This window comes from Hoplias malabaricus, chromosome 1, assembly GCF_029633855.1.
Source record: "Hoplias malabaricus isolate fHopMal1 chromosome 1, fHopMal1.hap1, whole genome shotgun sequence".
Lineage (NCBI taxonomy): Eukaryota > Metazoa > Chordata > Actinopteri > Characiformes > Erythrinidae > Hoplias > Hoplias malabaricus.
In genome coordinates this window covers 39,346,738-39,363,602 of record NC_089800.1, presented here as the reverse complement: position 1 = coordinate 39,363,602, position 16,865 = coordinate 39,346,738, and the positions used below count along the sequence as shown (strand labels likewise).

Here is a 16,865-nt window from a genome sequence, read left to right as displayed (position 1 = left end):
GCAAGCTACCACCTGGTGCTAACACACGTTGGGCTTGCTCTCCTTTAGCTAGCACATCACAGCCAGTTAACCACCCCTGCTACCTAACGTGTTTAGTAGGCATTTCAGCCTTTGCAGACACCCATGTGATGGGCACATAAACCTTGGATCAAACCTCCTCTGCAGGAGGAATCACTGGTGGAAATAGCTCCTATCAGGGGAGCTGTGAGCCCTTCAAGCCCATGGGCAAATGTGTCACCTCCACCCAGACCATCTGGCCTGTTAGACATAAGAGATCATCCATTGTGACAGGGACTTGTCCACCACTGCACTGTATGATAGATTATTTTATTTAAATTGAGTTTGTTTTTAAAATCACATATGAAATCAAAGGAGTGATCCCCCTTACATGCTTCATGTTAAACCTACTGTGCTTTTTAACAAAAAGAAAAGTTTCTGAATGGAGGCAAATACTTTTGTCACCAGAGCTTTAATAAAACTACTGTGGGTAAAAATGGTTTTAACATGCCATTTTATGAGAGGCCCGTGTGGACTGTGCTTGATTTCTAAGTCTTAATCCCATCATGAGACCTCTCCTCAATCCCGGACGTGCTCTTACAACCTCCTTTGGACCTGCGCAAAAACCCAAGAATCAAACAACAGACACCAAACATATTTTGACTTATCAACCGTGTTTGGGGGCGGCACTGGTAGTGTCGCAGTCAAACAGCTCCAGGGAAGTTGTAGGTTCAAGTCCTGCTCCGGATGACTGTCTGTGAGGAGTTTGGTGTGTTCTCCCTTTGTCCGCGTGGGTTTCCTCTGGGTGCCCCATGGTCCAAAAACACACATTGGTAGGTGGATTGGTGACTCAAAAAAATTGTGTGTGTATGTGTGTGTTCCCCTGTGAAAGAGTGGTGCGCCCTCCGTGGTGTATTCCTGCCTTGTGCCCAGTGATTCCAGGTAGGCTCTGGACCCACCGTGACCCTGAACTGGATAATCAGTTACAGATGATGAATGAATGAACTATGTTTAGGACAATGGAGAGTTTGGCTAAATTTATTTATTTTTTTCACTGAACTTCAATTTTTCAGTTAATTTATTGCTTTTCTGGGTAAGCTACTACTGTCCAATTGGATTTTCGTCCAGCAGATGGCAAAACAGGACTATACAAGAGGCCTGAACAAAGGCTAGGCCACAAGGTTCTCTCTGTTCTATGAATCATAACTACTACTTTATAAGTGTACCAATTTATCCCAATTATACCCTCCGTTCCTTTTCAAGAAAATATTCTGTGACCCTGTCGTACCAACAAGGGACTTTTCCAGAGACTTGACTAGCTGATTCGCTCATTTCGCTGTCAATCAAAAAGGGATTCAGCCTCAGAGAGATCATCCAATCATCATGCAGAAGCTGAGCGTCCGGGCCAGACGAGGCCAGCCCACTGCCCCATAGACCCCCAGAGACGCTGAGTGTCCGATGGGCGGGACAAAGCCCAGCATTTATCCAATCACTCGTCTCGATTCGCTGCACTTTGCTGCTTCGCTATTGAGCTCTGTGGGCGCTCAGCGTCCTCACTGTTTAAAGCACTGTGAAGGGAGTGATTGAGAGGAAAGCTGCGTCTTTACCAGTGATAAGAAGCTGATTCTGAACAAAAGTTGAGCGCGTTGTAGTGCATATTTATTCAATGACATGTATACACAACAGTATATATTTAATCACTTATTTTTTACATTTTAGGGGAAGCTGAGCTTCCCTTGCAGTCTTAGAGCAATCGCCTCTGTTCTTGATATAGCCTTACTTCTTAAAATACATCACAATAGCAATCACTAAATCAAACGGTCTGACAACATGAAGAAAAATGGTAATTTTCTATATAGCCCATAAAACTGTAAAGACACCATAGCTTGCCTGTCTTTCCACCAACCTACATCACCCTGTGTATTTGTGGATGAAATTTGCTTAAAAATGTCTAATAAATTTTCACAACAATCTTGTTGTCTATTACAATAATATTAGGGGTATACTTTGCATATGAATGGGAGATGAGGTAGGTGGATAATATTTGTACCCCGCTGTCACTATGTGATTAAGACGGCTGAAAAAAAATCTTACATTTATTGGTCTACCTATAAGGGTGCCCAGATGAAAAACTGAAATGGGCAAAAACCAAAGTAAAAGAAACAGATATATCTAAATATATATATATATATATATATAGCTCTATAGATTGCTGTAAAATATTTGTAAGGTAAACCTGATACAATAATGTAACTAATCTAAAAAATGTCGATGTTGTCCATGGTTCTAAATAATGTAATATATTTATTATAGATTTGTGCGCTTCATGAGTACTACAAAATTTTACATTTGAACAAAGTTAATATTTTTCTGACCTGTGAATAATTAAAAATCATTTTCTGATTTTAGTCTTCATAGGCACCGCCCGCATTACAAGTACGTTTATCTATTTTGCATTCATGGCCCACAATGCATTGCGTTACTTTCTGGTTCTTATTTGTCATTATGTTTTATATTTTTAATTACATTTTGTGATCAGTACTACAAAATATAATTGTAATATACAATATATATATATATATATATATATATATATATATATATATATAAGCAATATAAAAAGAAAAAATCTTATTAACCATGAACAAATCATCTACTTTAGCCACCGGTCTATATATATTTGTTTCATGGCTTTCTCGAAATGCCCGGATGAACCTCGGTGGTCCGGGGTGCAGGCTTCAAACCTGTAGCTGCTTAGCGGCAGAGTGGTTCAATTCCACCTTTCGGGCGAAAGGTCCAGCTCTGAATACAGTTTTATAGGGTGAATATTTTTCTTTCAGATGATTTTTAACCGGAACCATAGTAACCAATAAGTTGAAGCGCGAGTAGCTATAGATATATAGGTGCAGACGGGGTCTGGAAGATGTGAAGTGTGTAAATGCATTGAAGCAATTTTTTTTGTTTTTCTTTTTTAATATTTGTGTACAAAGATTTTTAAACAATAAGTAAGCAATACTGTTACATTTTCTCTTGTATATGTCTTAAAATGACTACGAAGACATGTCTGCAATTAAAAATAAGTAGAAGAAAGTGCAGGAGAGTTGCTGAAGCAGTAACCAGATATTGCCAGCATTCCAGCCAGTATTGAGTCACTTGGGTGAAACTGCTTTTTCACCCAAGTGGTTGCGACGGTGGTTCAGTTTGTGGCACTGGTGTTCCGGATGTTTTTTATGGTAATTACTATGGTATTTCAGGTGGCTGCTAAGGTGTCACCGACTGGGGCCAGTGTGTGACTAATGTATTTCTGGGTGATTGCTGTGGAATTTCAGGTCGTTGCTATGGTCCCAGGTGGTTGTAACAGTATAACTAGTGTATTAAATAAATACACTGTATTTGTATAACCAGGACACAGAGGGCACAAACTTTTGTAGAACACTGAGTCTTTAGGTAAACTATAATACAGAATATATTTTTTATTATTAGTACAACCACTGTACAAGCACTCAGTCTGGAGATACAACAGTGTCATACAATCTGCCGGACGATTTACATGGCAGAAAAATAATAGATTAATGCAAACTGGTTTTCAGTATAAAATCATAATGATTCCAGATTTCTTTTCACTTAATTCAACAGCATGATTCAGTTTAGTTTAAGCGACTGATAAACAAACCAATCAACGTTTGAGACTTTTCTCTCAGCCAATCGTAACGGTCCTTCTGCCTATACGTCATCAGAATGCGAGCGTGCCCTTGAGTGTCATGTGTATTGGAAGCAGATCTGCATAGAGTTTATCTGTGCTAAATTAACACCTAAAACAGTAGTTTAAACCTTAATGGGGGGAGATCACAATCTGGATTAAACTGAGTCCACGCTTCCTCAGGTCTGTATAGTGGAGAATTATTTTCTCTTCTCGGAACAGCGCCTGCATTCTGCCGAACTTCAAAACTAGACCAGAGCTTAGCAACCTGCTAACGGCTCGACCAACACATACAGAGCCTACTTCATTCAGTGATAAAGCCTCATCTTTGACGGAAAATATTTTGGCTTTTTATATCAGATATTAATCCTTAGAGAGTTACATTGTATGTTCAAATGTATGTAAACGCCTTCTAAAATGCTTGAACGCAGTAAACGTTACTCTGAAAAGGCCTCCGTTGTGGAAAAAGGTTCAGTTGATTTTCAAAATTATGAAAATATAGGATCTCTGAAGCAGCTACATATTAAGCCTAAGTTCTCCAGGTCAAATATAAAGCACTAAGTCGAAAGGACCTCCAACTCCGGCCCGTGGAACTGTGTTCTCTGGAGTGATGGAGCTCCATCCAGTACTTTTCGGATGAGTTGGAGTGGCGTCCGTGATTCTAAACTAAAAATCCTACATCAGTAACTTACCCCAGTAATGTTCTTATAGCTACATGTAATCAAATCCTCACAGACATGTTCCAACACTGTCTAAAGCCTTTCTGGAGAAGAAGAAACTGTTACTGCAGTGGAGGACAAACTCCTTTAATACTCTTCATTTCAGAACAAATGTTGGATGACCACGTGTCTGCAAACATTTCAGCATATGTTTTAAGGCTTACATCTAGATGTGTGCTGATGATATTTCTTAATTTCCTAGTGCATCCAGCAGTGTCATTGCCAACACACCAAAGATTTTCACACCTGCAAACATGAATTCATAAGCATGCATATATGTTATTAAAACCAGTGAAACATTTCAATATTTCAGTATTCGTTAATCAAAATATGATTTCTCAACAAACACCTCTGCTTTCCTCATCAGTCTTGGAGGTCACGCTCTGCAAAAAGATCAAGAAGATGCCATTACACAAATATCCTCCCAGACTATGGGAAGCAATGAAGTTAAAGCAGGGCATCTATGCTCGTCTGCCACAGCACTACCTCAAATCTCTGCAGGATGCCATGCGTCCTTCCCCAGTGCACTGGAAACCGCTGGGGGTAAAATATAGACTCAGCCCCAAAACAGGTCAGAAGGAGCGAGTACAGGACATTCCCATCCCCTTATACTACCCCCCACAGTCCCAGGATGGCCTCTGGGGTGGAGAGGGCTGGATAGTTGGATACAGATATGCCAATAATGATAAGGTGAGCTTTTTCAAAGTGCATGTTATTATGTCAGAGATTAAATTGGAGGATTGGGATTGTTCAATTAGTCATTTAATATTTTTCTGACCGATAACTTGAATGAGGCAAGCTCAATTTGGAGAAATAATAAATATATATATATATATATATATATAAATCAAACTATAGTCATAATAATGTCAGATGTTTATATACTATTAAAAAAATAATATATTTATTATGTTATTTAGTCAAAGACTAGGGCTGCTTGGTAAGTTTTAAATGTGAGGAATTACAGAGGTGTAAAAATAATATATCAATTTTAGTCCATTCACTTTTTTTTAACTATTAATGGGATTTAAAAAGATATATACACATCTCCTAAAATGTTTAAATTCCTTTTATTTGCAGCTTGCTGCAAAGGTTAAGAAGATCTGGAAGCCTCAGCTTTTCAAGAAAGAGTTTTATAGTGAGGTTCTCAACCAGAAGTTTACCATCACTGTCACGGCTCGTACGCTGGACCTTATTGATGCTGCTTATGGCTTTGACTTCTACATTCTTAAGGTAATGTGCACCTTTAATGTTGTCATTTATTGGATAATCTGAGGGATATACAAATGTCTTGGTAGGTAGGTTTACTCAATGAAAATAGTATTTTCAGCATCCGCTTGTTTACTCAGACACCAAAACAGGATTTAAACTCCAAGTTTGGGATGGACCTGAAGCGTGCAATGCTCCTCCGGATAGCACAGAAAGACACACAGCTCTACCCAGATGATCCTGTCCAAAGGGAAAAGATCTACAACAAGTATAAGGTACACAGACTTCACAAATATTAGTATTAAGTTATTTTAACTAGGGGTGGGCGATATGGCCCTAAAATAATTTAATGATATTTCAGGGTATTTTGTCAATATGACAAAAAACTGAAAAACATTTATTAATTTCTAGAACACATTATTGCAACATGTGGTGGAAAATTATGACAGATAATAAGACAGCTCTTGAGTCTCCAAGTTGGCATCAAGTGAGATAGCAATTTTTATTAAACGTGAGAGAGGAACGTGCGCACAACGCTGTTCTTCACCTCTCTGCTGACCATTTTTGATCAGCGTCTTTTTATACGTGAAAAACCCAGGTATTAATATAAATGTTATATTAATATCAAGTGAATTAAATAAAATATGTTTAATATAATTATAGTATTATATAGTTAAAAAGTTTTATTTTAATACAAATGTAACAGTTTCAAACATTCAGAAGGTGTGACAAAAACTGTAAACCGTAACATACCAAGATTCTGATTTTGTATCAAATAAATAATGTAAAATATATATCTACCACATAACCAAAGCACAGAACATTTTTTGTGTGCTTATAAACAGCAATTGTAAACAATTATACCAAAAGTAGCATTAAAGCTTCAGAGTAAATAACAAAAACAGAATAGTCGCTGTGCTGAGTCTGGGCTTTTTCTGCTGGGGTTAGAGCTCATTGGCTGTTGAACACTTCTAAGGGCATTTGTGAGTTTCTTCGACCTCAGCCAGGTGCTTCTGCTTGAGGTGGTGAAACAGATTGTCTCCCCCTTCTGTTGTAACAGGTTTTTATTTCTTACATAACACAATGGCTTACTTTATATCAGATATTTTGTAACCAAACCAGATTGAAATCACTCCCCTGTTGGAACAAATTCCTCTGCCTCAGAGCCACCGTACTTCGCTGTTCATGAATAACTCAAGTAACGAATGTATGCCATATTATGTGTAACAGCATGACATCATTGTGTAAAAAAAGAATATCATGATTATCACAATTTTTTTTTAATCATGTTAAAAATATGATGATTTTATCTCCAACGATACAATATGTCACAGCCCTAATTTTAACCACTAAATTTTTACATTTATTCTGTAAAGTGCATCTCACATGAGATATCAAAATGTAGTCCAGGAATAAACAGTGGATCCCCCACAAGCGCGTGTCCACATATATAAAATAGGTTGAGAATTAGTTAAGCACAGGATGTCTGATACATCCTGGCCACTGGAAATGTGAAGTAAAATAAAGTGAGGCAAAATCATCGGATAAAATAACTCATAGTCCCGTTACTTGTTCTGTGAGGTTTATGTGTAACAGTACATTGGAACCTAATCACTTTCCTGTATGTTGGTCTTTGCTTCCCTTGGCTCCTGTAGCAGTTTGAGATTTCGGCTGAGGAGGCAGAGTGGGTGGGACTGACTCTGGAGGAGGCAGTGGAGAAGCAGAGACTACTGGAGCTTAAGGTGAGACTATACACAGTTCTTTGTCCTGAGGATATCAGTCCTTTCATATATTTTGTAGTCCCTCTGGGTCTACGTCTGCTTAACACCTGTTCCATCGCAGTTTCCTCAAGTACAAAAAGCCATATTCTCATTATGTGTAAGATATATGTAATGTATATACAGGAGATCCTCGGGTTATGTCTGTCCTGAGTTACGATGTTTCATGGTTACGACACATCTCCCATTTATTGTATAAAGCCTTGTTTCGACTTAAGTGGTTTTGTGTTTGGAGTGCGTGACGGAAGAATACACGGTTACGCGGCTCGGAACCGAGGAGGATAGGTGTTAGGATAAGATAAGTGCTTACAGTATGTACGTATGTTCCCATTTACACCGAAAATCGGTTTACAACGCGACGTAGGAACAGATCAACGTCGTAAGTCTAGGACCCCCTGTATTATGGTACAATTTTTTTTAAACAATGTAAAATGGAGATTTACAGTATTGTTACAAAAACAATAATTTGTGTGAAATGTGACCCTGGTGTGTGGTGTGGTGCAATTAAATAAATAAATACTCCCCATGGTCACATTTTGATGGATGTTATGAAGCACTGCAAGTTATTGAACTGTTTATTCTGCTCTGTGCACTCAGAGGAAAAAAGGTTTTAAACTGTCACATTGGTAGAGGCCTCAAGGATATCCTTGTAGCTTCTTCAGTTTGGGAACATAATTGCACTCTCTTCCACTGTTGACTCCTGTCTTGACGTCATACTTTTTGTTTTATAATATTTGTTTGTAAAGGGCACACATTTTAAAAACTTCCCATTTAACCCCCTGTTTCAGATGCACAGACATTTTGATATTTTGTTTTTAATGTAAATGGCTCAGATCTCTCCCCCTCACTTATTTCGATGCCATTCCTGATCACGGGGGCCTACGTTGCAAAGGTGCACTGGATGGAAACAACTCATTTCGCATTTTCTTCTGCCAATATTTCTTTATCACAAAAACGTATACAAACGTTTAGGATGGAAACCCACCCCCCAGTTAGGGCTCCCCCTACCTGAAGCTGAGTGTAATTCACGTTTACAGCACTGTTGTGAAATAAAGTCACACGTGAATACACTCTAAACCTCTAAAAAGTGTGCTAATCCAGAGAAAGTTAGCAGGTGCTACCACTGGCCCTTGTTCATCAGTAACTGCCTAAACCTGATTATAACACTGTAACACTAGCCATCATAACCACACAGCAACTACAAAAAAGAACTTATTAGCAGAATCTATGTCTAATGCTAAAAAGTGAGCTAATCTGGCTGCTCAGTAACTCTCAAAGTCAAAAAATGTATTATTAACTAATACTGCACCTCAAGAAAGGGCAACATGTTAATACTTACTAATCCAACACAGAAGAATGTTTGTGTTGTGTAATGTCTCTCCCAACTCCCCCAACTGAGTAAAGTCAGTCCAGAATAATCACTCGTATGGCCACTCTGTTTTTTTATTTTTTTTTCCTCTCCTCCTTGCTCCAGCCTCCACCATAATGTCTATATCAAGCTAGATTCTTCTTATAGCGAGTTAAACACTTGTGAGTTTTGTGCTGTAAAGTGATACATGGTTCTCACAAGAGTTCTCTGCCCCGTGATTCTCAAGTTAGAGCAGACGGCACAGCAGTGAGATAGCACTATTCTCCCTATTACTTGTCAGAGGAGCATCACAATCATTTTGAAGCAGTCATTTTAAGGTAAAAATTTTAAAACTACGTAGTGTTCCTTTAACATACTGAACCTGTTTTATCTTCTGTTATGTCTCAGGATACTGAGCCACTTTACAAGAGATGTGTGGACAACCTTGTGAAGCAGCTCACCATACAGAAACTTTCAGAGCCCCAGATTGTGGAAAAGGACTGAAGATCTTTCTCAGTGCAGTAACATCATTTGAAGGTACGCCAGTGAGCCAAAACATGAGCTAATGTGCTGTTGCTGGACAGAATGTGATGCTCTGGGAGGTGTTCTGCTGGAAAACTCAGTCCACTGACTCAGTCCAATGTCAGATATTAGTCTGACATTTGACACCTTCTTAAAAGAGATTGAGGTCAACAAACAATGAAAATGAGCAAGTGTGGGAGTTGGAATAACATCTCAGAACACCTCAGAACAAATCTGCTTGTTACATCTTAGCTTTAAGTGACAAACATTTAACCCGATAACACAGAGCCTTGTGAATTGTCTGCAGATGAGTTGGACCTGTTAGAAGCAACTAATACTCAAAGGTTGTGACATCACAACCATGACTAACTGATGATATATCCACAAAAATGTTTAGTTTTTAAGCCTCAACTCATAAAATGTGGATGAGGTGGCCTTATTGACCAAAAACAGGCCTGTTCATCTAGATATCTGGTATCTACAAATCTACAGTTAGATATTTTCCCTGACTCATGCGGTCCTACAGCTCTTGTAGATTCCTTGATGTCTTGGGATATGTTATGACACACAGAAGGCCAACAGCATATTAAATTGTTGTTTTGTCTCATTGTTGTACATATAAAAAATTATTTATTTGGGTTTTGCTTTTGTACTGATGGCAGATGCATAATGCCAGTGTTTTGTAAATATATGGGCAAAAAAAGGAATAAATTCATCATCAGGCTTGTCATATGTGCCATGTGTGTGTGTGTGTGTGTGTGTGTGTGTGTGTGTGTGTGTGTGTGTGTGTGTGTGTGTGTGTGTGTGTGTGTGTGTGTGTGTGTGTGTGTGTGTGTGTGTGTGTGTGTGTGTGTGTGTGTGTGTGTGTGTGTGTGTGTGTGTAAGAGAGAGATTTATTTGTAATCCCATTGACTGAGGTGGTAATTAATGATCACTACCTGGCTGTCTGAATGATTTACTGTCTATCCTCCTTCCCACCAGCAGATGGCAGGAAACTTGGTCAATGACGTCATATCTGAGCAAAAATGCTTTGTCATCCTGGGCCTCTCCAGCACGTCCTGCCTCTTTGTGTAGTCATAAAATGAAAGCTCAAAAAATGACGTAAGTGTGTCCTGCTCTTTGAGAGGGGCCTTTTCCCAGTATTTAGAAGAGCACCATTCTTATTTGGTTGTTAGTTTTTATGTGGGATTGAATATGAATTGGGGCGACACGGTGACACAGCAGGTAGTGTCACAGTCAGGGACTTAGAGGTTGTGGGTTCTAGTCCCGCTCCGGATGACTGTCTGTGAGGCGTTTGGTGTGTTCTCCCAGTGTCCTCGTGGGTTTCCTCTGGGTGCCCCAGTTTCCTTCCACAGTCCAAAAACACGTTTTGTGAGTGTGTGTCGCCCTGTGAAGGACTGATGCTCCGCGGGGGTGAGTTCCTGCCTTGCGCTCAATGATTCCAGGAAGACTCCAGACTCACCGCGGCCCTAAAATGGATAAGTGGTTACAGACAATGAATGAATGATTTTCTTCTTGAAGAGTACAGACACTTCAGAATTGTCCCACCTTTTAGTCAGAGTCTCCCCAATCATAGCGCTGGATCATATTTATGTGAGAGCACATATGTGAGAGGAGGTTAAACAGAGCAAAACTAACACAAGCATTTAGTGAATGGAGAATCAAGTGGAAACGGCTAAAACCCAGATCAACTGCTCTTTGCGCCTCACTCCTGGGCACTTGTGTTTAACTCAGCTATGGCTCATTCTCGTTTAAAGGAACAGGTGCTGAAACCGGTCGTTCTGAAACCGTGAGTCGTCCTCATGGTATTTTTATCAAAGCATGTTACAGACATTTAAGACCCCAGAACTGTGTTAACTTTATATATAAAGTATATAAATACGTCCCCTGTAATACTTCAGCTGAATACAATATATATATATAATTTTTTTAACCATTTACTTGTCCAAACAGTATTATGTGGTCAACAGCTATGCTGATTTCATACAGGAAATATTAGCTGAAATCTAGGTTACATTTTCATCTTAGACTACAATAGTTCAGTATCGCACAGCTGAGGGTGGAACTCAGAATTCATGGCTTTTTGAATTCTTTCCCACAATGTTTGTGGTTTTAATCACTATAATGCCTAGTTGAACAGAAATAAGCCATCATTCAGCCTTTCCTACACTTTCTGAAAAAAAGGGTACAGTAGAGGTACATTATTGGTCACTATTGGTCAACCTTTAAAGGTGCAACAGTGGTTTTAAAGTTCAGTTGTGTTCCCTAAAGGTACATTACCTTTTGTTCTCCAGAAGGAGAGGTAAATGTTTGTAAACTTGCATTATATAACAGTGAGAAATAAAAACACAATGTAAGTCTTGGAGATGAAATGGAGCATATGAAATCAATGCAATTTTAAAATCTGCAATTTATAATAGAGTAAAGGTATCCTTAAGGGGACCACAGAGTTTTTCTGACAGTGTACAAAAAGCATGTACAGACCATTTCCAGTTTCGTGTAGCCACTTGTTCAGTCTTAGCTGTGGAGATTAACAATTTTTCAGCTTGAGCATATATTTACATTTGTGAACATTGCTTAATAAACAGAAGACATTCTTTAGTGCCTTATTTATTATGAATAGAGGACAGAAAACAATGGGTTTTTTTTCTGGCTTAAGAAGTTTATAAAAACCTCATATATGGTTTTTCCTTGAAAGGGCTCAATTATCAGGACATTGTTGGTCATATTAAGAAAGCTGGTAATATTTAAAGAAACCCCATTTGTCTCAGGTACCAGCACTTGTTTGGTATTTCTCTTGATGTTCTTTAAGGTACTAGCATTGATTACTGTATCTATCTTATTTCTGCGGTATTTGAACTCTTAAACTAGTTGTGCTGGCTAGAGCATTCTCTGAGCAGATGACCAAATGTATCACTGGTCACTGATATTATTGGCCAGATGATATGAGATACAAGCCAACCACAAGCTTAAAATGACAAAGGTGAAATTAATAACACTATAGATATTGAAGTTGATGTGTTGGAAGCAGGACAAAAGGGCAGAGTGTATGGGGCTGAGTGACTTAGACAAGGACTAAATATTTATAATGATATTGTTTTGAAAAGAGTGTTTTATCTGTGTCCGCGTGGGTATCCTCCAGGTGCTCCGCTTTTCTCCTATGGTCCAAAAACACATGTCGGTAGGTGGATTGGCGACTGTCAGTAGGTGTGAGTGAATATGTGTGTGTGTCACCCTGCAAAGGACTGATGCCACCTCCAGTGTGTGTTCCTGCCTTGTGCCCAGTGACTCCGGGCAGGCTCCGGACCCACCATGACCCTGAATTGGATAAGCAGTTACAAACAATGAATGAATGAACGCTTTGCTGCCTATTGTATCCCACCCTAGATGAATGCCACTGTAAAGAGATACTGTTATTTAGATTAGTGATTTTATTCTTGTGGCTAGTCCTGGTTTGTAAGCTCAGTGATCACTAGAGTTCACGCTGGCAAAATAGACAGATGATAAGCTATTATGAACAATGAAAGGAACTTTTCACATTCAGGGAACTTCCAAACAAGATTAAGAATGTAGTTGGTCTACTCAAGTTGACCCAGCCCATCAACTCATATTGAGATGGCATGATCATAAATGCAGCAGTGATAAGTGACTACCAAACAATACAGAAGTCACATGATTAAACCACAGTTGGAAGTGCAGCTGTTTACCCAATAGTGGAGTTTCCATTATGGCTCTGGGCCAAGCTTCACGTCAGCGTTGTGGAGTAAACCCGATTTAGCTAAACCAGATATTCCCAGACACACACACTGTACGGTGAACGAATACGTGGTTTCCCAAATTAAGGGTCATGATCATTGGGGTCACTAAGCTGTTACTGACCTTGTTGTGATAAAAGTATTACATTTAAAACAGCTTTAAATTAAAAATAAATATTGCATTAAAAGGCCTGGAGTTGCAGAACAGACATTATATCCATTTTGAGTCTCTTCTACACAAGTGTGGAAACCCCTGAAGTAATATCTGTTTGCAGCAATATGCCACTTCACAATAAAAGAACCATAAATCAGTCACAAAGTTGCTGATCATTTGATAGTTATGTAAATGTGCTTGAGCTTTATAAACAACAGGCAAGGCAAGTTTATTTATAGAGCACCTTTCATACAAGACAACAGTTAAGTTAAAAGCAAGAATAAAAATCATAAGAAGTCCATTAAAACAATTTAAATAGTCCAAAAAAAGGAAATACATAAAAAGATTAAAAGAAAACATGATTAACAATTATTAAAAACAATTTAAAATGATAAAAGAACTGAAGTGCCGTTACAGAATATAAGTGCAGAGCATTTTAAACTGAGCTGTAAGCTGCGCAAACACAAATATTTTAAGTCTTGATTTAAAAGTGTCTAAAGTCGGGGCTCTTCTAAAATTTTCAGTCAGTTGGTTCCATTTACGGGGCGGCATGGTGGCGCAGCAGGTAGTGTCGCAGTCACACAGCTCCAGGAACCTGGAGGTTGTGGGTTCGATTCCCGCTCCGGGTGACTGTCTGTGAGGAGTTGGTGTGTTCTCCCCGTGTCCGCGTGGGTTTCCTCCGGGTGCTCCGGTTTCCTCCCACAGTCCAAAAACACACGTTGCAGGTGGATTGGCGACACAAAAGTGTCCGTAGGTGTGAGTGTGTGTGTGTGTCTGTGTTGCCCTGTGAAGGACTGGCGTCCCCTCCAGGGTGTATTCCCGCCTTGCGCCCGATGATTCCAGGTAGGCTCTGGACCCACCACGACCCTAAATTGGATAAGCGGTTACAGATAATGGATGGATGGATGGTTCCATTTAACAGCAGCACAGTAGCTAAATGCTGCTTCTCCATGTTTAGTTTTGACCTGAGGCATTACTAACTGACTAGTTCCTAAAGACCTAAGAGCTCTGCTTGGCTCATATCTCTGTAGCAGATCTGATAAATACACTAGTCCTACCCCATTTAGACATTTATAGACCAGTAATAACACCTTAAAGTCTATTCTGTAAAGACTGGTATCCAGTGTAAGGATTTGAGGATGGGGGTGATATGATCTCTTCTTTTGCTCCTAGTGAAGACTCTGGCAACTGCATTCTGAATCAGCTGAAGCTGTTTAATGAGTCCATTAATACATCAAGGTTTCGAGCCAATTCTTTCGAGAACCAGGCTCTCTAGTCCAGATACGCAGCCAATCTTTGTCTCTCAGTGCTGTTCCCAAATAGAATAATCTCTGTTTTATCTTTATTCAACTGTAGAAAGTTGTGTCCCATCCAGTTAGTGATGTCTTCAAGGCACTTTCATAATGAGTCAGCTGGACCGGAGTCATTTGGGGACAGGGCCATGTAAATCTGAGTATCATCTGCATAGCTGTGATAGGACAGCCCATAGTTTTGTAGAATCAGGCCAAGAGGAAGCATGTATAAATTAAATAAAAGTGGACCAAGCATAGAACCCTGGAGGACACCACAGGTCACTGGCATGTTCTCCAAAATATTATTTTCTCTTTCTACAAAGCCTTGCAAGTATGAAACGAACCTCTTTATGACTGTTCCTGAGAGTCCAACCCAGTTTGCAAGTCCATCTATAAAAATCCTATGATCATTGGTATCAAAGGCAGCACTGAGGTCAAGAAATAATAGAAGAGGTACCTTTCCAGCATCTGTATTTATGCAAATGTCATTAATTACTTTAATTAGAGCAGTCTCGGTGCTGTGATTAGACAGGATCCCGGACTGGAATTTGTCTAGGTTGCTGTTTAACAACAAGAAGCTAGTGATTTGCCTGAAATCTATTTTCTCAATGAACGGGAAATTAGAAATTGGTCAGTAGGTACTTATCAGAGATGATTTTTTCAAAATTTTTCTTTTTTAGAAGACGCTTTACAACTGCAGTTTTTAGTGAACTCGGAAAGACCCCTGACATGAGTGAGGTGTTTACAATGTGGAGTAAGTTTGGTGCTGTAGTGTGAAACACACTTTAAAAATTTGATTGGTAGTGTGTTAATGTTGTTGATGAGGATTGGTCAATGCCAAATTTGATTGATGACCAATAGCAGTTTTTCAGTGGCTGAAAGTGTCATGCCCTCGTCCTGTCAGGTCTGTTTTCCGCGCCATGTGCTCTATCTACACATGGCTTTGTCTGTTATTGTCCTTGTCTCCACCCTAGTCCCGCCTTTGTTCCGCCTCCTTGTCCGCTGTTCTCGTTATCTGTCTCAGGTGTGTCTCGTTTGCATGTAGTATTTAAGTTCCCGTGTGTTACTTCCTGTTATCGGTCATTTGTGTTGTTTCTTTCTCTCTCCCAGTCATGTCGTTTTGTGTCGTTCCTGTACGACGGAGTTTTAGGGCCACAGCGGTAAAAAAAAAAAAAAAATTCCGAGATTAAAGTCAGAATTCTGAGAAAATAAATCTCGGAATAATTCGCTGCGTGTAAAGGAGCAGACACAGTGTAACAGAGTAGAACTCCGGCGCCCACGAGGCTCCATCGTGTTACGGCTCGGACTCGTACAAAAAACTAAAGCCTTTCTGCATCTCAGTCAGGGGCTGCGTCATGTCGTGTGAATGCGTTTAATAAATAATTCATGCATAAGGCTTTAGTTTTTTTGTACGAGTCCGAGCCGTAACGCGATGGAGCCTCGTGGGCGCCGGAGTTTTACTCGTTCTGTATCCATCATTTTCGTGATCATTAATTGTATCATGTGAAACTACATGCCCTGGGTTCGTGCACCGATTCAGGGTTTAAACACTAATCACACTGTGGCCCTGATGTGGAAGGGAAGAGTGTTTATTCCTGAAATCTATACCACAGCATGACTTAAGCAACACACTGCGATCCACAGTTACACTGTGTCTGCTCCATTACACGCAGCGAATTATTCCGACTTTGTCTCAGAATTCTGACTTTAATCTCAGAATCTTTTTTTTTCAACGCTGTGGCCCTAAAACTCCGTCGTATTCCTGTTCTTATTTCTTGTCACGTTGTTTTGCTTCCGTAGTCTTATTCAGTCCAGTCTGTTTGTCCCTCGCTTCGGTTCGTTCTCTGTCTGTTCTCTTTCTTGTGCCTCTCGAGTTTGTTTATCTGGTCTGTTAATGTTTCCTTTCCTGTGCTTTGTGTACTTTTGTGGTTTCTGTCTGTAGTCTAATAGCTCTCTCTGTTCAGGTCTCTGTTTAAGCCTTTGTCAAAGTTTGTCTCTGTCTGTCTAGTTCCCTCTGCTTAGGTTCATTCGGTATCTGTCTCTAGTCTGAGACTCTGTTTAACTCTTTCTGTCCAAGTCTGCCTGTGTTTGTTTTGTTTAAATAATGTATTCTGTGTTTTAGCAAGTGCGTCCGCCTCCGTCAGTCCGCCCCGCTGTCCGTGACAGAAAAACTAATGCCAAAAAATGATTGACAGGCTTCTGCCCAAGAACCCATCCCCTTTTGGTCTCCGGTCTGCAGCATTTCCCTTCTCAATTATCATGCATTAATGGCATTCCTGGAACGTCTCTCAGCCAATCACGTTGCAGGGTCAAACCCATGATTATTTTTAGCTATTCACATCATGAAATGATTCAACTTTCCCATCCACCAGCTCTATACAAACGCATAAT

The 16,865-nt window shown here is 39.7% G+C and overlaps 1 protein-coding gene and 1 non-coding gene across 2 annotated transcripts; both read left to right on the top strand.

Moving 5' to 3' along the window:
• Positions 1 to 2,700: 2,700 nt before the first annotated feature.
• On the top strand, positions 2,701 to 2,787 carry trnastop-uca (transfer RNA opal suppressor (anticodon UCA)). Its single transcript has one exon. It is a non-coding gene; the product is annotated as a tRNA-Sec (tRNA).
• A 944-nt stretch (positions 2,788 to 3,731) lies between these two features.
• mrpl28 (mitochondrial ribosomal protein L28) lies at positions 3,732 to 9,991 on the top strand. The gene is made up of 6 exons (XM_066683134.1): positions 3,732 to 3,880; positions 4,784 to 5,106; positions 5,497 to 5,649; positions 5,766 to 5,900; positions 7,281 to 7,367; positions 9,160 to 9,991. The coding sequence occupies exons 2-6, from the start codon at positions 4,819 to 4,821 to the stop codon at positions 9,253 to 9,255; spliced, it is 759 nt and encodes a 252-aa protein (XP_066539231.1). The 5' UTR covers positions 3,732 to 3,880; positions 4,784 to 4,818; the 3' UTR covers positions 9,256 to 9,991.
• The last annotated feature ends 6,874 nt before the right edge of the window (positions 9,992 to 16,865 follow it).